This window comes from Myotis lucifugus, unplaced genomic scaffold (assembly GCF_000147115.1).
Source record: "Myotis lucifugus unplaced genomic scaffold, Myoluc2.0 scaffold_3, whole genome shotgun sequence".
Lineage (NCBI taxonomy): Eukaryota > Metazoa > Chordata > Mammalia > Chiroptera > Vespertilionidae > Myotis > Myotis lucifugus.
The window spans coordinates 9419660-9440455 of NW_005871051.1; the positions used below are offsets into that span (position 1 = coordinate 9419660).

The 20796-nt window shown below is 39.3% G+C and overlaps 1 protein-coding gene across 1 annotated transcript in view; it reads left to right on the plus strand.

Annotated features, from left to right (window-relative positions):
• Positions 1-20796, plus strand: part of PARD3B (par-3 family cell polarity regulator beta) — an 812619-nt gene that overhangs the window by 662680 nt on the left and 129143 nt on the right. The window contains exon 20 of the mRNA XM_023760488.1: positions 3387-3689. Coding sequence (XP_023616256.1) covers positions 3387-3689 — 303 coding nt within the window. The remainder of the gene's footprint in view (positions 1-3386; positions 3690-20796) is intronic.

Sequence of the window (20796 nt, forward strand, 5' to 3'; positions counted from 1 at the left end):
GCTGCTACCAAATGTTCTTCAGCAATTTTGGGGGACATATGTAGTTATTTCTCTTGTATGAGTACCTGGGAGGTAACTTCTCTGTCACGACTTCAGTGCCGGTGTAGTGTGATAAGGAACTCCCAGACGTTTCTCCAAAGGGATTATGCCATCACAGTGCATGAAAGTTCGGGATGGTCCACAGCCTCTCCAACACTCGATGTTATCCTTCTCTTTCATTTTAGTAAGAGTATCTCACTGTGGTTTTAATTGGCATTTCCCTGATGACTTACTGTACAATGTTAAACACACTTCCTTTGCTTATTGGGCATGTCTAGATTGTATCTGTTTAAGTCTTTTGCCCAGTTTTAATTGGGTCATTTTGCAAATATTTTCTCTCATTTGCCTGTCCTTTTCTTTTTATTCTATTTCTTTTCTTAACATTTTTATTGAGTTATTGGGGTGACAGTGGTTAATAAAATTATATAGGTTTCAAGTGTACAATTGTATAATACATCATCTGTATATGGTATTGTGTGTTCACCATTTAAAGTCATCTGTTTCCATCGCCATTTATTCCCCCTCTACCTTCTCCTGCCTCCCCTACCCCCTTCCCTCTGGTAATCACCATATTATTATCTGTGTCTGTGAGATTTATTTATTTATTTATTTTTTGCTTAATCTCGCCACCTTTTCCAACCAGCACTTGAAATATGGTTTGTGAAGTCAAGAAACTGAGTTTTAAATTTTATTTAATGGTAATTTGTTCCCATTTAAATTTATATAGCATCATATGGTTAATGATCACCATACTGGACAATGCAGATGTAGGCAATATAAAACCTAAACACTAGACTGCAACTAAAGAAATTGAATCAGAAGAGGATATCCAAGAGGTGTAATGAAAAAAGAAACAATGTTTTTATAGGAGAAAAGGGAAAAAGGAGATTTAAACTAGTTAAAGGCAGAGTACTGGGGAGAATGGGGAAACTGGTGGTACCACCCAATAAAAAGGCTATATTATCCAGGACTATTTTGAAAAATTGATATTTTTACAGCTTGAGTTCCCAGTGATAAGGAGACCTCCAAGGGGAAATGACTATAAACAACTAGAATTCTGACACTGTTTGGAGCAGGAGGTCCATACTCCCCTTTGCAAACATTGCCTTTTCCTCTGCCTCCTGGATAGACCCTCAGGTGTGGCATAATAATGATGGTTCAGAGGAATTTCTGTTCCACGTACTGAGGGATTAACATGAAATTAGTTACTGCAACACTTCGTGGTCTGGAGAGGATCAAGGAGAAATTTGGTTTTGTTTTCAAAAGGAAAAATACAAGATAAAATATTGCTTGAGTACTTTTCACCCAAGAATCTCTGCAAGCCTCAAAGAAAGAGCAGTGATAAAATAAGGAACACAGATAATAGTGTTCTGTTCCTGTGATATTTAAAAATCAAGCTTGGTGTTCTCCTCTTTCATTAATGCCCAAGTGTAGCCCCACGTGGCAGCCATGAGATGTTCATCTTTCTGCTGAATGACTCCTCTTGAAGGCATCCCACTTAGGAGGGATGGTAACCACACAGAACCCCGCCCCCTAACTTGATTGATGTCCTGCACTCTATTTGCAAGGAAATCCATCCCTATCATCCCAGGGCAGCAAGCATTCTCTGATAATCCAGTTGGCACTGTCCCTGGGAAGATTGTTTTGTTGCAGCTTATCTCCTTTATCAAAAAATTATTCAAAACAAACATCCATGAATCTAGGGCCAACATGCATTGAAAGAGGATAGGCAGGGCCTCTTAACAGGTACCCTGCTGAGTAATCTTCCTTTTATCTTCATTCAAAATCCCTTGGAGATTCTAACTCCCCTTTGCAAAAATATGAATTCTCCTAATTATTTATATGCACTGTATGGTACACGATTTGACCTAGTCCAAAGAGAGATGCAGTAAAGTATCCTGACATTTATTTTCATCTGTTGTGACTTGAGGATAGATGCTGGGATTTTTTTTATCCTATCCTTTCTTTATATTTTTTCCTCCTTTCCTCCTCTCTACCAAAAAAAAAGCAAAAAAAAAAAAAAAGCCATTCTGCCTAAAGAGAAAATACCTTGAAAGATCATGGCTTTTAAAGATTTTTACAAAGAGTTTGATGTTCAGTAAAATAAAACTAGCTGCAATGTGCAAAAACAGCTGTTTTTATTTGAAGAGAATATATTGAGAGAGTTCAGTTTTTGTTTTCCCTCACCTAAGCCTTCGACATATATCTCCAGGCAAATATAGATCTTTTGCTTCTAGCCCACAGCCCTCTCGTATTCTCTGAGCCCAGGACTCCGGATTTGTCACCATCCTTTCTTGAGAGTCTTTCTTTCATCACCTTACTTCTCTCGTCCTGTACACAATACACCTTGCTTGCCCAGTGATGTGTAAGGTTACATGCTCTCCTCATTAGCGCTGAAAGCCTCCTGGCACCATCAGATCACCATTGTCCTATAAGATACACAGTGACCTTTCCATTTTAACACCTAACTGGGAATTTAGGAGAGCTGATCTAACACTTTCCAGATTAAATGTCAAATGCTCAAAATTCTGATGGATTTGGAATCCACCTAAGTATACTGTTCTGCTCCCATTCCCAGTAGTCTACACAGTACACTGATCAGCAGTAATATCATTTAAGGTTTTAGCGCTGTGGAGTTGTGCCAGTAGTAGTGTTTAATTCATTTATATGTGCCAATTCATCTCTGTCAGGAGTCTATTAATTTCTTCACTATTTTACTCTATCCCTAGTTCCTATGTAATGAGACACAATGATCCCCATTTATGTAACCAAAAAAACTTAAGAGTCTCTGATAAATTACATCTGATCCCACTGCTCTTAGTAACCAGAAAGCCTCTTTGTTTATTTTTCATATTCAAATCAATTTTTACAAGCTCTTTTCTTTGGAAGAATACACTGGAACTCTAGAGTGCCAAATAGTGACATCATAGACAAAGTATGAGATTCTGATGGACTCTTTAACATGCATCCCTGTTCCAAGGCCGGCTTCCATAGTATCACATCAAAGATATACTGTTCCCATGAGCACATCCCACTGATAGGAAGGGAATGTTAATGAAAATTAGCCTGACTCTGCACTGCAATCGTCTCAGGCATCAGTGGGCAAGATGTCAAAGTACCTACAGCATTGCTATAATAGCAAAGACTCCTTAACAAATAAAGGCCGTAGATATAAAATTAATCCCATGGACTATGCTATTTGCATTTCTCTATGGTGTGGTCTTGAGTATACAGGTAAGTGACAGCCAAGTGACCGACTAGGAGGAACTAACAGAGTCAGAAGAGTGTATCATTGTACTAGCATATAAACTCACAGATGTCTCTGTTACCTGTTCTACATTTTTCAGGATTGGAGCAAAACATCAGGAGCTAAGGGAAAAGCAGGCAAGAGTTCTTGTTGATTATGCTACTGGTACAATTGGATCACTGCATGATATGGATGATGATGAAATGGATCCCAATTATGCCAGAGTGAACCACTTCCGGGAACCATGTACATCAGCAAATGTCTATAGGTCTCCGTCTCCCCCTCGGGCTGGACCACTGGTTTATCCTCGTGATGGCCGTCCACTCTCTCCAGAGAGAGACCATTTAGAGGGTCTCTATGCCAAGGTCAACAAGCCATACCATCCACCGGTGCCAGTTGACAGGTAATGTAATTTATTGAAAGATGAATGTAGTTTTAACTTAATAAGTTTGAAGTTATCTCTACTTCTGAAGCATATAAAAACACATCCTTCAATCTATTAAAACTGAAATGACACAGTACCCTTGACAAGTGCTATGCTTTGACCTACCTGTAAGGTATTGGCTATCAAAAATAAAACAATAGCCCATTATAAGATGACATGAATGAGTAGTAGAATTTGAGTTCATGGTACAACAGGGAGTGATTTTTGAAGGAATATGGTGAACACTTTCAGCTAAAAACCCTACTGTGAAAGTCTTATTTAAAAGAGATGAGGAGTCTTAGGTGAGAATGATGACTTATAAGAAGGCATAACTGAGGTGGAATCATAGATCACTGCAGAGGTGCAGAGGGTTTTGAAAAGTAAGATTGAGATTTTATACTCATGTGATTCTGTACAGATATTCATGGATGATCAACAGTAGGAAAGGAGAACATCTTGGCAATAGGAGTTTGATGAAATAGAAAAAGATAAGAGGTGACAAGGCCAAGGATCTTTAGGTATAGCAGCTAAGGCAAGAGATAATAGGACTATCCGTCACACAATTGAAGTAGGTAGGAAACGAGATGATTCCAGCTCCACCTCCTGCCAAAAGCAAAATGCTTCATCTCTTGAAAGGCTGATATAAGAGCGTGTTAGTCAATATACGTTGTTAGGTGACCCTTAGAATTACACAGGCAGGGAATGAGTTGACTGACCTTGGTTTAATCTGGCTGCAGCTTGAAGTCTGGAGGGAGGAGGTGAAGGGGGGAGGGTGGCAGACACAAAGAGCTCTCATTCTAGATGGAGAAAAAGAAAAAGACTTGTTTTCCAGCTTCCTTTTGGTCCTGACAACCACCCAGTCCCTATTAGTAACCAGCTTTTGTGTGGGAGCATGATATATTGCGTATGTTTACCGTTTACATTTCCCCAGCTGGGTGATATTATGCACTTTCAATTAGGTTGGGGAGAGGTAGGGAAATCATGGCATTTTTATGCAGACTGTAAAGTGTAGCTTCACAAGACTGATTACCTTTCAGAGCCTTTCCAATAACCAAGTGGGAAGGAAGGAGCAATTTTTAATCCTTACTGTCAAGCTTCCAGGTTGATAGTATTAAAGAAAGATGGTCAAGTTTTTCTTTGGGATAAAATGAAAATATAAATTTCTATGACTGTGTGAGACCACCATAATAACTAAACTGTCCATTCAAACAACTGATTAAAAGTCGGTCTTTTTCTCCCAAGTCTTTATTTTGGGTTTCATTTTTGTCATATAAATAACAATACCAAGCATGAGTCTTTTCTGGCCCAGACCATAGTAAACCTTACTTTCTCCAAATCAGATAGGTCTTCGTAGTAATCCCCTTTCCATGTGTCCACTGCTAGAATCCCAGCACAGAGCTCTTTTTAGGAACTTTAAAAGCCAGTATTCCTTAACCCTAATTCCAAGAAAATATATGTGAAGCATTCTGTTGAAAAATTGTTTACTTGATAAAAGCTATTGAGAATTCTGGATTAAGTAATACTGAACACGTTTCCTTACAGTGGTCTTTTTATCTCTAATATACTCATGTGCAATGTAAGTCTCTTAGAGGAGCACAAAACACTCAGCACTTATCACTCCCCAAATTGTTGTCACCTAATGCTTATTTCCCCCCAGATCTTGAGGTTATTCTTTGGGACACTTGGAGACACTATCCTGAAGCTAATTTGCACCCATGTAGATTTGACCAGGAAAAAAAATTTCTTAGGATAATCATAACTGGAGACACAATAGAATGATGTCAGAAAAAATATGCAATTTACTGCTCAACCCAGACATGTGTACAAGCAATAGTCTTTCCTTTGACTCTGACCTCTTTGTCTTAACCATTTGTACACCATACTAGTAAGCGTCTATAGATGCAAGCGGCAGACCTTTTTTAATCAAATTCAAAATATTGTGGCAGTTAACTGATTAATCAATGATCTAAAGTTCTTTCAGTGGAGTGTCAGACAGGTGCCATATTTTTGGATAAGAGATCAAAGTGTGGTTCTTCATACTCTGAATTACTTTATTCTGTCCTTATTTTTAATTATATTTAAAGATTGCTCTACTCCTTGTTCTTTAAGTTTTAAAGCAAGCAGTTTTTGTGTTGGCACATAATAAGCATTCATAATGTTAGCTATTATCATTATCGTTGTTATTATTACTGTTCTTTATCAATGACATTATGAACTTTCCTGATATGCCTGGGACCAGGTGAGTCTAAGAAGATAGTTGCTGTGGGATCGTCCCTAACAGTGTCCATAATTGAGAACGATGAGTTCTAAACCTACTATATGTACAACTAAAAGCACATCATTCATTTTCCATCTGTTCAATCTTTCACTCTTTCAATAAATATTTGATCGGTACCTACTGTGTTCTAGCTACTTTAGTAAGCTCTAGGGAAGATACAAAGATCACTAAGATAAGGTTCCAGTCCAGAGGAGGTTATATTCCAATTTTTTTGCATGTGTTTATGCCACTATATGAAACAAACCTCTATTGTCCATATATCTTTATATCACAGGAATATATCATATGAGTATGTCCCACAGTGGCTTCTTAATAGAGGCAACATCTGCCTCTTATCTCTGCTTCTCAAGGGTTGGCCCTGAACTTTCAGCTCTTCTAAGAAAAGCTTGGCTTATAAAGAATTCATCTGTAAATGATGGTAGTTAAAAAAATCTTTATCACTATAACAGAATCATAGGCCTGGATTCTCACAGTGCTAATCCTTCCAGGATGTGAAGATAGCATGGGCTAAGTCCTGTCCCAAAAGCCTGACAACTGCTTAGGGTTTACAATATGTTAGTCTCCACGGCAGCAGCAGCAGCTCAAGGGCTTCCACAGTGTGTGAACCTTAAAGCTTTATGTTTGAATGAGTTCAGATTAGTCCCACAAAGGGGAATAGAAGTGGTGGCACTTGATGTGGTTGCAATTTGTATTAGTTCACATGATTATTTAGCATCTTGGTTGATCACACAATGTATAAGTTAAAATGTTTTTGGGTGTTAATTCCCCAAAATATATGTATTTGATTCTGAATGATATGCAAGGTATCATATGTATTATAAAACATACTGGAGGCTCAGTGCACAAAATTCGTACACTGGGGGGGGGGCTCCCTCAGCCCGGCCTGCACCCTCTCGCAGTCCGGGAGCCCTTGGGGGATCCTTATACTGCTGTGGAGGCGGGGAGGCTCCCACCGCCGCCGCTGCGCTCTCCAGCCTTGAGCCTGGCTTCTGGCTGAGCAATGCTCCCCCTGTGGGAGCGCACTGACCACCAAGGGGCAGCTCCTATGTTGAGTGTCTGCCCCCTGGTGATCAGTGCACGTCATAGCGACTGGTCCTTCCTCTGGTCATTCCACCATTCAGTCGGTTTGCATATTAACCTTTTATTATATAGAATAGAAAATATAAAAATTAACAAAAGAATGAAAAAATTTTAAATTAATAAGTAATAACTCTAATATTTTCTTCCTCCCTTCAACTGGGATGCACACAGCCCATTTTGGAGACCACTGGTCTCGTCTCCAGGCCCCCTGGGAGCAGGGACCTTGCCTGCTTTTGCTCACCATTATCTCCTTATGGAACAATCTATATTCAATAAATAATTAATTAATGCTTTGACAGAATCTTAGAGTTGAATGGGACCTTAGATGGTCAGTTCTCATGTCCCATCCAGCAGAGGCATCTTCTCCACAAAATCCCTCACAGGATGTCACTTGACCCATACATTCCAGTGACAAGAATTCATGAGGCATCCTTTTCCTCTTTCAAATCACTCTAATTGACATACACACGCCCACTTGTCTCCACCCAAAAGCTGCTTCTGTGTAACATTTACCAGAGGTCCTAGATTGATCTACCTGGACACAGGGTGTGAGCCTCATTAGTAGCTCTTCAGATATCTGAATTGACTGCGTGACCTCTTCATTAGCAAACATTTATTCAACTCCAAACACGTGCCAGGCTCTGTGCTCAGAGCTGGCCTTACAAGGAAGAAAAAGAAAATGTGTACATAACCTTGAGAAATATAATAACTTATTCAGGATAAATTCTTCTATTTGTCTTAGTCACATATTATAATCGAGCCTGTAGCACTCTTGGTAACCACATTCTGAAAACACTCTACTAAGTTTATGGAATTTATGATTGTCGTCTATTGAGCATGGCATGGAGAGATGTACACCATATTTCAGGTATGGTCAGGGAAAAAAAGGCACAGCAATCAACAGGACTCTTGCCTCTTTTGGCCTTAATCCTTTAAACTTATTAAAATGGACTTAACTTTTATATCAGTTGCCTTAACTTTTATATATTTTGTTTTCACTTGAGTTGTTACCGAGCCAGATTCCTCAATATATTGTGAAAAATCCAGTCATTTGTACAATGATTTTTTTAGATGTGAGATATTCTCTTTATTTAAGTTAAATATTTGCTTATTAGATTTAGCCCATTGTTGTAGCCAATAAAATACTTTAAAGTATTTATTTTTGTCCTCCAATATATTAGCTATCCTTCGTAACTTTATGCCATCCTTATATTTAATCATGTGCACACATCCATGTCATTAAAAGATCGTTTGATCAAAGTCAAGTGTAATCCCCATAACTCATCATTCAAGATCTCCATTAATCAACACTGTTAGCTATTAATCCAGTCTACTGTGATCTAGTGTGCATTCTCCAGTTCATCCATGAACATTAGGACTTTGTCAAATACCTTACTGATATTAAGGTACACCATGTTTGCAAGTATCTCCTGATTTAGCAATCCAGTAATCTGGACAAGAAAGGGTATTACTTGCTCTTGGGAATCCTATCGATAACTTTTTTCTCTTCTACATATTCATAAATAATGTGCCCATTTAGACTTAATTATGCAAAATAAGGCTTTCTGTGATCCAGTGTGATTTTAGGCACTTAGTATATGCTTACTAAATACTTATTGACTGATACGCAGCAGCTATTAAACTAAAGTGGCAAATGGCACACAGCTCCTCGGTACTACAGTTAAGTAGCCTTGAATTCCCAGAAGATATTCACCAATGTTTGTAGGAAGCTTTTATTGAGCATCTGCTATATTTCTTAGGCCATACAAAGAAGTTTAGAAACTATCTTTACCCTCAGGGAACTTAGTCTAAGAGCTGAAACTGTCTCATATAAAAATAATCACAGTATAATGTGTTCTATTAGAATAAAGATGTATACAGAATATATTGTAAAAATCATGAAATTGCATATACATTCAATTTGGGGAAGACTTGAGGTTTGGTCTTTTTAGAATCTTGGGTCAAATGTATTAATTTTTCAAAGTTTCTGTTTTCTCACTGCAAAATAGGGACAACGGTGCATCCTATTTCCTATTAATTGCTTGTGGATTAAATAAAATTATCCCAGTACCTAGTTTAATAAGTGTTGACTATAACTATTTAAGAAGAATATTATACTTTAAACTATTAGACTAAGATACATATTATTGGGCTATATATTAATAAGGTTATTGAACTAACTATAACTATTTAGAGAAGTTATTGATTATATCTAGCTATTGAGTCTTAAATTTGTGGGCATAGGAACCTATTAGATTTTGTCTGTTCCATGGATACTTGGTTAATGGTTACCTAATTGGAGCCCGAACTCCTGTTGGTGTATTTCAATCATTAGAAACAAAAACAAAGTGAGGGGACAAAAGGCAAAAAAACTAGCACCGATTCTTTTAGATCAATCATATCATGTACGTAAGTGAAGAACAGTTATTACTCACCTCTTTTGTCAATTGCTTGTTAAAAACCATAGCTCATTAGCTGTCCCTAAGCTGGTCATTAGAACCAACACTTTCTTCCTGCCATGTCACTTGAATGTCCATATGGTTTGGAGTTGGGCTCAACAGTTGTCCACAGAATGGACTAGCCCCAGAAGAATTGTCAATAACAACATGTCAAGGCAGACCCCATTTGGCTGTAAACAACAGAAAACTCAATTGATATATTTGTCTCATCCTTTAAGGAATTTAGTGACCCTGGCCTCATAAAGTGGCTTCTTTTAATTTTTCTCCTCTGCTTTCTAGTGTTTGGGCCTTTTCCTCATGTTGCATCATGATTCTGAGATGGCTATTGCAGCTCTAGGCTTCATGTCCACTTTCCAAGGAGAATGGGGCAAATGGCCAGTGGAATGTGTCAGTCAAGTTTATCCCTTTCAGAACATTTTCTAGAGGACAACTTCTTATTGGCAAAAAGTCCTTTTAAAAGTCTCTGCCAGTTGTAAAAGAATCCTGAGAAATAATACCCCAAAGGCAAGGGAGAAAGGAATTGGAAGTGGCTTGCGGGAGTCATTCCATGGGCTCCAGCACAAACAGATTACCTCCAGATGACTTCTCTCCTTTTTTCCCCCGCTTCCCTTTAATAATGTAAAAGTTAAAGATTAATGCCATATAGTACTCTGTTCAAATATACTTATTAACTCCCTGTGGGAGGCTATCCTTATTACAAAGACCCTCTTTTAGAGCTGAGACAAAAATATTTCTAATATCACTTAAGTAAAGCAAGTCGGGGACATACATTCTTATTTATACATTCTTAGTTTTTGTGGTCACTGAAAAAGTATGTTTTGGGAACTTTGAATTTAAGAGTGATGAAGGATCAACAAAGTGTTAACAGGAAGGCTTCACAGCCAGGTGTGAACTGCTGGATGTGGCAGTGCAGGAAACTGAAATCTCATTTCTTGATTTCAGAGATTGTGCATTTCATTGAGCCACAGTCTTGTCACACACAGCTCATACCTCTGTTGGTGTTTGTCCCAATCTCTATCTCCAGTGGTTTTTCCTATTAACTTTACTTTAGTGTTTTCAAACTGAGGCTTTTTGCTGTCACTTCTGACTCACAGTTTAGTGAGGCTGTCTGTAGGGCCTTGAAGAATGAATACAGATTACTTGAAGATGTGTTTTTTTGTTTCTACAAACAGAGCCAAAGAGGTCTCATTTCAGTTTGGGAATCCCAATGATAAATGCTATTCCCATAGAGAGTTAAAATTCATCAATTGAACAAAGCAAGCAGATTTTTTTCCCCTTAGAACATATTACCATCATTTTTTAAGTGACTTTTAAACAATAATGAGAAATCTCTTAATGAAAGAATCTCTATGACCAGATAAGTGCTAATAGTAACTGATATACCATTAACTCTACTTTGCTCCATTCCCCCTCTTACAAACTTGATGTTCTCATTAATTTTTTTCCAACTTCTGAAAGCCCTGCTCTTGGGACTATGCTAGACTTATGTCTGCCTAAGTTGTCAGCTTCCAGGGGTGACAAATGTAGACAACCTTCTCCTTTATTATACATGAGCTAGGCAGAGAGTTGGTACTCAATGACCATCCATTTCCAAGGCCTCCGCCCCCCTGCCATCCTCAGTCACGGGTAGTAAGTGAGCATGTTTGAGGAGTGCTGGCCAAAGGGTTGCTCTGATAAATCTTAAAGCTGTCACTTAAGCATTGACTTGACTGTTTTTCAAACAAATTACCTGATCCTTAGGATATATTCATCTAACTTATTCTGTTTACTAAGAGGAGATGGGAGGAAGTATACAGAATTTTTTAGAAATATAAATAACACAACGAGAATAGAGCAGAATACAGAGTCTTCTGCCTTCTAGAGGATGCAGCTTATATTTTGGAACAATAATGGTGATATGCTATGGAAAGGGTAAGCCAAAGATGCTATAGGAGCATAATAGGGAGGCACTGAAGGCAGATCTGGGGGGTCAAAGAAAGTTTTTGAGGGACTCTGTATTATGACCTAAAGAACAGTAGAAATTAATCAATTGGGCAGAAGAGCATGCACATAGGCCCAAAGAGAAAACATTTAGGGAACTTTATATATTAGAAGAGGTGGAGTGTGTTATGTAAATAAGGGTCATCTGAAGTAAAAAGATGAAGGTCAACACAGGCCAAATTGTTAAAGGCCGAATTATCTATATATATAAAAGGCCAATATGCTAAGTGTCCAACCATCTGGGTAATAACATCAGGTAGCAATGCCCGGCTTCCTCTCCCTAGTGACTAGCCTCTTTGCAGTTTCTTCAGCCCAGGAACACGACTTGCTTTATAGCCAGGTGCAAATATTTGACACTTTAACCAAAATGTCTGTGAAGCGTTTTCCGTGCCTTATTTCATTTGATCAACACAGAAGTCCTGAAATAGGTAGGTAGGAGACTCTGTGGAATCCTATTTTCTTTTCATTAGCTGGAAAACAGAGATTTAGAAAGCTTAGAAACTTGACCCAACTGAAAAGAAGTAAGAAATGGTGGACCTTGAAAATGACTTCAGGTTTTCTCACTGCACAAAATATAGTCAAACACTGCTGCAGTTCAATGTTTTACCCTTTGTTCTCCCTGCGTGATCTACAATAATAATCTACTTTGTGTTGATATTTACTGCTGTGTTGCTAACAATTACCTGAAAGAGAAGTTGGGGTGCTTTACTGGACTGGAAAAAGTTTAGCTAAATCAGAAAGCAAGTCTAATTAAGCAAGTTTATTCTATATCAGTGATGGCAAACCTTTTGAGCTCGGCGTGTCAGCATTTTGAAAAACCCTAACTTAACTCTGGTGCCGTGTCACATATAGAAATTTTTTGATATTTGCAACCATAGTAAAACAAAGACTTATATTTTTGATATTTATTTTATCTATTTAAATGCCATTTAACAAAGAAAATTCAACCAAAAAAATGAGTTTGTGTGTCATCTCTGACACGCATGTCATAGGTTCGCCATCACTGTTCTATATAAAAGGCTAAGCTGACTCGCACATGTATGATACATATAAAGCTCCCACTGATGCCAATCGCACATTTGTGTTTCAATGTGTCATTGTAATTGATCATGAATTTGGCTGACACTTTTATTATAGAGAAAAGGTGAATAGCGCTATTAAAATATTTCTTCTGATTAATTTCCTTTCAATGTGCACGAACTCATGCACCTGGCCACTAGTCAAAGATAAAGCACTTAGTCTTCAGCTCTAGAGCAACAGGGAACCCTTGAAATGGAGATGGCATGTTGATATTTATGCTTTGGAAAGATAACAGAGTAGGTTTGTATTTCACAAATAAGAAACTGGCAGCTCAGAGAAATTAGGAAACTTACCTATGATGACACAGGTAATAAATTGGCAGAGCCAGGATTTCAACCCAGGTCTGACTCCAAAATCCATGCATTAGCTTCTAGCTAAGTGAGGGTTTCTAAAAATTGCAGGATGTAATGTATAAATACATCTTGAAATCAATTTGGTGGAATCAAAACTACCATTTTAAAAAATAGCACAGAATAGAAAATATCATTGCGTAGATTGTAATGAGTGTAAGAGTTATTTCATAATTTAAGTTATATGTGTATGTAAAATGTATACATGTTCATATGTACACAAGGTATGTATGTGAGTACTGGGACATGATACAAAATGCATTTCTCACTGCAGATTGCAGTAGAACAAGTTGGAAGCCAGTAAGCATGTACAAAGAGCATGTATGTTGCTCCTTACTTGCCAGACATCTTTCCCTCTCTCCCACATTCATTCATTCATTAATTCCATTAAAAACATTAGATTCCTACTTTGTGCAAAGCATCCTACTCAAGGCTATAGAGACACAAAGACAAATCAGAAACCTTGGGCTTTGACCTACTTCTCTGTAGAAGTTCTAAGTTTGTGTTGATATACCTCACTTACTCCAGGCCTCTTGTGACCTGTGGTTTGCATTAATCTGTTAGGCAAAGCCACATACCTTTTCATTACACACTTTTGCCGATGCTAAAGGTAGATTCAAAAGTGCCCTCGTTATAATTTCTGTATTTAATGCAACATATAATCAAGAATAGGCCATTGTTAGGTCAGTTGTCTTCTTGTATTTATCTTTTCAAACAATATATAATCAGTGGGATGAGAAAGGTTGGTTTTAATGCTAGTACTCATAAATACTCAACATCTTAAAGAGATGTTTTAATATTTATGTGCTGTGGACTCCCCTCCCCTCTGGAGAGCTGACTGAGCATTGATATAAAACCATCCAGAAACAGAACTCAGTAGCCACAGTTTTTGTACAGACTTCCGGTGAATCCTGAGCAAGCACTCTGAATTCCCTCAAGCTTGGCCATTACTTGGTCTCTGACTTTCCAAATTGTCAAGGCCTCTGATCACAAGACTAGGAGGGATATTCTCTTCAATGCAGACAAAGTGGATTTTGTATGTCAAAGTTGGTAGGTGGCCTGGGCCCATCCTTAGAGCCGTAGAAAGATTTGGTCATTAACATTTAATTTTTCATGTTGGTCTTTTGTGGTTGAGGCCCCACAGAACAGCAGTCACTCTTAGGATGCTGAGTTGTTGATCTCATGAACTTTATATTAGTAACATTTCTAAGGGCTACCTCTCTCTACCATGCTCTCACTTAGAGACCCTGTAGGGCAACCTCAGCATTTGAGGGACAATATTTAGCAGGTGAGAGGACAGGTTTGTTTTCTTCTCTTGCAGCTCATGTCTCAGTGTTGTTCCATAGAGAATAACTAATCTGGTGGCACTCCACTTCAACCCTTTCTCTCAACGTCTGTTTTCCTGGTTCTACCAGTTTCCACTCTCTGCAGCTTTGTTCCCGCCTTTTTCTTCCGGCAGTGAGGCCAGGGTTGGTGAAAGTTGGCAACTGTCTTATGAATTGGTTTATCTGGGTGTTGAAGTGAGTGAAGACTATGATATGCCAAGGTAGAGAACAGAACTAGGTCTAAGTAATTCAGAAATTTGGGACATTATAGTACGTGCTTAAATTGAGTTTAAAGTCTGGGAAACAAATTTTTTGAGTGTGCATGATTTCTAAGTCTCAAAACAAATTCACTAGAAAACAAAAAATGGAAAGCAGTAGACTTCAATGTAAAGTAGTAGATTTCAATAGTAATTTCAGACCATTTGAGACTATAAGCAGTTTTGAAGAAGCTCAATTCATAAATTTTTTGGGGGGTCATTTATTTCTGAGAGAAAATTTCTCCAAACAGTATTTCCAGAATCTGCTCAGATATGGGTTTTAGAATCTAGAAGCATAATGTATACAAGGATTTTCAAGACTAAGGATGGTAATAGTGATGATGACGATGACAGCTAGGAATAGTATTCATTGGATACCTAATATATGCCCAGAATTGAAACATTTTACATTTTAAATTTCATTGCCTCTTAAGCAGTATTTAACGATCTATTTATTACTTTTCTTGAGATTATTGTCTTTCTCCTAGTAGTCAATCACATGGAATTTGAAGTTGGGATAAATCCTAGTATATAATATCTTCCAGCCTCTCTTTATTTCTGGAGTGAAGCTGAGACCATGACTCCTAGGATTCTAGAAGACTTGAAGAATTAATGCATGTTAAATCTGTTGCTTAGTGACTGGCTCATATTGAGTTCTCAGCAAACTTTAGCCATTATTGTTTTTTCACTTTTCTACCATTATTGGTCAAGATCTTCTTCAGTAGACCAGTCAGATGAAGAATGTAGCTAATAGAAATATCTTAACATATAAAAAGAGGGGATTTACAGGAACCACTGATGATGTATTATGAACCTGATTAACACCCAGGCCAGAGTTTAGTAATTGGATGAGTTAATCAGTCTGCATGGAACCGTCTTATCCATTTCTTCCCTTGAAATATGCCCTACCACAAATATATAGATACTAGAGGCCTGGTTCACTAGAGGTCCCTCAGCCTGGCCTGCGCCCTCTCGCAATCCGGAACCCCTCAGGGGATTTTGGACTGTCGGCCTACGGGGATCGGGCTGAAACTGGCAGTCTGACATCCCCAGAGGGATGCAGCAGTGCGCGAAGTGGCAGGTGGCCAGTGAGGAGACCAAGCTGGGGCTGGGTGCCACGCTGCTCCCACTCATCCTGGCCCTGCTGCGCTGAGCATCTGTCCCTTGGTGGTCAGTGTACATCATGGCAACCGGTCGACCAGTCATAACAGTTGCTTAGGCTTTTATATATGTAGATAGAAAAGGTTCCCCATTTTCTTCATTACCACATCTCAAGGTACCCATTATTTTCAGCCTATCCATGGAGACATGTACCTTCTAGCTTCCAGAGATCTAATCGATTTCTCACCCCTTCACTCACTCTCAGAGCTATGAAATTCCTTATTAATATAATAAATGTATGTGTCTGCAGTAAAAGGTCAACCTTTAATTGTCTAAGGAAATGGTTCTCAAATTTGAACTTGAGTCAGGATCACCAAGAGGCCTTGTTAAATTACAGACCTGGGCTCCACCCACAGAGTTTCTGATTTTGTAGGTCTAGGATAGGACCCTAAAATTTGCATTTCTAAGAAGCTACCTGGTGCTACTGATGTTGCTGGCAGGGATTTCTTATTTGGTGAATCACTAGTTTAAGGTGTCTTTCTTCTTTTAGCAGCTTAACAATCATCATTTGTTCCTTAACTCAAAGAAAAATGCACAAGGAGCATTTTCCAAAGGGAAAATACTAAAATAAGAACTAAACTTTGTGGGTAACTGCCACATTTGTCTAATGCTGTGGGTGGGGAACATCCAGCCCAAAGGCCATATAAGGACCGAAAAATTATTTGGTCTGGCTCTGCCAAGGCATTAGGGGTGAGTTAATTAAATGTTGGACCAAATATAGCAGGCTAATTTTTAAGTTGATAATTTTGTATGGCCCAAGAATGTTGTTATAAATATCCAATGGCCCTTGGCAGAAAAAAATGTTTCCCACCCCTGGTCTAATGGAACTGTACCTTTTTGTATCTTAAATGTCTGCATCCCAGTGCTTGGCACATAGTAGCTAACCAATGCATGTTTGTTAAATGAGTTGAATCAGTGAAGGAACCACAAAATGGATCTAGCTCAGTGGATTTGATACATCATTCTCTGGAAAGTTCTCATGATTCCTTTCAGTCTAAAAGGCCTTCTAGGAGAATAAATTATTGTCATTCTTTTGGAACACAGTCTCAGAAATTGCAGACTCAAGATATGCTTGCATTTTAAGTACTTACTTGGATTAAAAACAGAATTGTTAACAGGATTACAAAATGCCAAGTTTACTGAGACTCAAATTGCTTATACACATGTTTGGTTGTCAGTTCTTTCTTCAGTCAGTACATGTCTGGTTTTAATTGCAGTCTTAATGTTTTAGTTGTTGTTTTGTTTTGTTTTTTTGACACCTGCACATGAAGTCTCAGTCAAAATCAGCTGTAATTTGCACAGGTATTATGTAACTAAAACAAGGCTCAGAGCCACCATTGTGTCACCTATACTCAGTGTCTAATGAATAATGAATTCTGAGATGCTTTACCTCAATTCATATTGTGATTCAGAAAATGGTCTCTATTTTTCCCACTTTCGCTCCCACAGTAATTTTTAATGAACATCTAACAATTTTTCTCATTCCCAGAGCATGGAGTTTCAGTAGATGATGCAACATTATTTTCATTTGTGATTCTTTGTTTATGGTTGTCTTTCAAATCTCTGTATTCGGATAAAAGAAAAAGAAAAGTGCCCAGGATTACCGTAATTCTACAAAATAGAATGTGTGTAATTACTGTCACCAGTCACATGGAGTAGAGACTTACAGTCTAATCCCTGAAGTATGCAGGTGCTTTGATGCGACCATCTACCCAATCTCAGATGTGATGCAGGCACTGTCTCATGGGTCCAAGACTCCCATGTGCTGTTATAAACCAACCTGAACAATTCTGTGCCCAGTTTTGTGCTTGGACCTTGACCCTAGCTGACACCTGTAAAATTACAAATGACTTCCTTGTCATCTCTAATAACCAGAGTACTAGTTAGAGAAAAAGTCATTTCAGGATCAGCTAACAATTCTTTTCTGGCCCTGAATATCCTTCCCTGCCCTATTATTTGGCTTGAACTAACTCACCTAATTGGGGTCAACCACCGAAAAAGAATGAAATATCTTGGTGGGAGAATATTTCTAATTGTTCTTTAAACATAAAAGTTGTAGAATTTGAACAATGGACCCAAGCTATCATTTCAAATGTGCACTCATTTATGGCATCTCAACTGAGGGGAGACACATTCCCACGCATGCATCGCCTTTAGGCATCTGGTCGCTGTGGCCTGGCCAGGCCTTGCCGTCAGGCCCTTCAGAAGGCAGCAGAATGAGGTTAGTGTTAACATTTCACTGCGCATTAATTCTTTAAAAAAAAACCTGTCATTTAATTTTAAATGCTAATATGCATATGGTTAATTAAGAAGCCAAAATTGGCTCTAAGCTTGGTGAGCTCTAAGAACAGGGAGAGAGCGATCATTACGCTTCTGCTCATGGTTAGCTATTTGTGAACCAGCTGATAATGTGCAAAATTAAGATTTCATAAGTGGCATTTTAAATGAATGGTTAATGGCTGAAGATTAATTAAACAGTCAGAGTTGCTGAAGAAAAGCTGTTAAAAATTATGTTTATAGGCCGGGCGCTTGAATGCTGGAAGTGAAACCCTGATAGATGGTGGCCTTTCAGTTAACTGAGAGCGTCTGAACAGAGCACCCTCTCGCACACTGTGCAGCCCTGCGTGGCAACAGCCTCAGGGACCTGTCTTTGGAGTAAAAGCTGGGAAGTCGGAAAACGGACTCGAAAAGCATTTCATTGAAGGGATCTTCACTAGCGCCTTCATCCCGGGCAACCAGGCATATTTTATTTCCTTTCTGCATGCTGCGTAGTCCTGGGTGAGAGTAGGCAGAACCCGCAGGTGCTTAAGAAGCTCCTCTTCAGAGAGACGAGGAATTGCAGGATGTTATTTTCAACCTGTAGTGGATACTTCCTTCGGTCTGAGGCTGCCAGCCCTCTTGGTGGTACAAACATGGATTTTGTGGGCTTGGCTCTACCATCACTTCCTTGGGGAAGGGTCTGCCTTGTGCATAGGAGGTGCTGTAAAATATTTTTTGAAGTTGTTTATCAGAGCTCAACTCCATAAATGTTGCATAAAGAAGTGAATGAATGACTTAGCTAACAGTTGGGTAGTAGAATATCTGTGGTTCTTAAATGCCTTTCCATCTATCTTACTAAAAGGCTGCCCTGCTCCTCTCTTGCACCAGGTATTAATGTGTGGCTGCGTAATAACGATGTCCCAGCCTCGGGGACCACATAGTCTAGTGGTGGAGACCCAGGCATGTCAACAAGTAAATCACAGCCATGCCGAATAGTTAGAGTGGCGGAGGGGAGCTGGGAATCTCAGGGTGAGGCTGGGGACGGTCAGGCGTGTAGTCGTTTCCTATGAAATTGTGAGAAAATTAATTCTACCAATTAAAATTATATATATAATCAGTTCGCTCAGTTCAATCTCCTGCTTCCCGGCAGAAGACCCAAATCACACAAGCTAGACAGTTATGTCTCTTGTTTAAAAGGTCCCTAGGGATGCAAATCCCACCCCCTCCCTGGGTGTCCTATTGCAGTGTTTAATCACCCTTCTCATCAAGAAGCTAATCCTATTTCCTCTCCTTGAGCCTCCTATGGGTTGGTGGAACCTGTGAAATACCCATGGGACCCCTTGGAAGCCTTGAGAAGTTAATTAGTCCACACTGGACTGCTCTAGGTTCCACACTGCACCTTGGAGTGGCCAGGCTCTGAGCCTGCACTGTAGTAATAGTAGGATTTTGTTACATCTCTACGTGGTCAGCTCTGTTTTCTTCCTGGCCTAAAGAGAAGGAGAGTAATTTGATATTTTAGTATGTTTTAAAGAAGTTGTTTTATTATATTTTTATTCACACATTTAGTTAAATATGAATGGAGATGGCCCTAATGCAGAGGTGGGCAAACTTTTTGACTTGAGGGCCACAATGGGTTCTTAAACTGGACCGGAGGGCCAGAACAAAAGCATGGATAGAGTGTTTGTGTGAACTAATATAAATTCAAAGTAAACATCATTACATAAAAGGGTACGGTCTTTTTTTTTTAGTTTTATTCATTTCAAACGGGCCGGATCCAGCCCGCGGGCCGTAGTTTGCCCACGGCTGCCCTAATGTCATGTAACTCAGAAACCAAATTAGAATGTTTCGATAAGAAAGAAAATTCAGGATCGCTCATAATAATGCTGAATATTATTGAGAATTTACCACCACTAGGCACTGTGCTGACTGCTTTGCAAGTGTCATTTAATCCTCCCGACCACCTTCCCAAGGTGCCTGTGAGGAGCCTGAGTTGTAAGGAGCTGGCCCATGCGTTCAGGGGTGGGCCAGGGTTCCTACCCAGTGAGCCTGCATCCGGAGCCCGGCCACTTAACCACTCTGCTGTGTTGACTACTGTATTATTTTCTAAAAACTTATTTTCTTTCTCTGAAATTTGATTTCATTATTTAGACTCTTTTTTCTCCCTCGTGTGTATAAAGTCTCAATCTATAAACTTTCCTGCAGAACAGCACTCCGCCCAATAGCAGTCCCAGGTCAGCCGCAGCTCTCCCTCAATTACAGGCCGTGGAGTGGCAAGTGCATTCCACTTTAAGAAAGGCAGTAGGGGCTCGCTTTAGAAAAACGGATCATTCAAAGCTTTTCCTTTCTGCTGAAAATCGAATGGTGCAAAAGCAAAGAAAATAGGTACTTCTGGGAGAAAACCTGCCCCATTGAAGGAATGAGGTTAAACCTACGCGCCAATGCCAGGAGCATGTGGGGAGCAGTGATGTCCAATAATTGCAGCTAAAAGCTGCATTAATTGACCAGTGATGGGTTGAAAGCTGCCTCCAACCAGGATGCCTAACATTCAGGTGCTCTTTTCATAAGCAGAGCGAGAGGCAGGAGGCCACCTTCCAGGGGGCTCCTCATACAGAAAGTAAGCCGCTGTGACTGAGAAGTGTATTTCCACAAAGGAAAGGCTTAGCTTTTCAAACCCCTGCATTCGGATCACCTGGCGCTCTCGTTAAAATGCAGATTTTGATTGGAGAGAGCCAAGGTGGGCCCCGAGACTCTGCATTTCTCACGAGCTCCCTGGTGACACTCACTCTGCTGGTCCAGGGACCACACTGTGATTAGCAGAGGCCTAGACTACAGCAAGGCAGTGCTTAATGGTTACTGA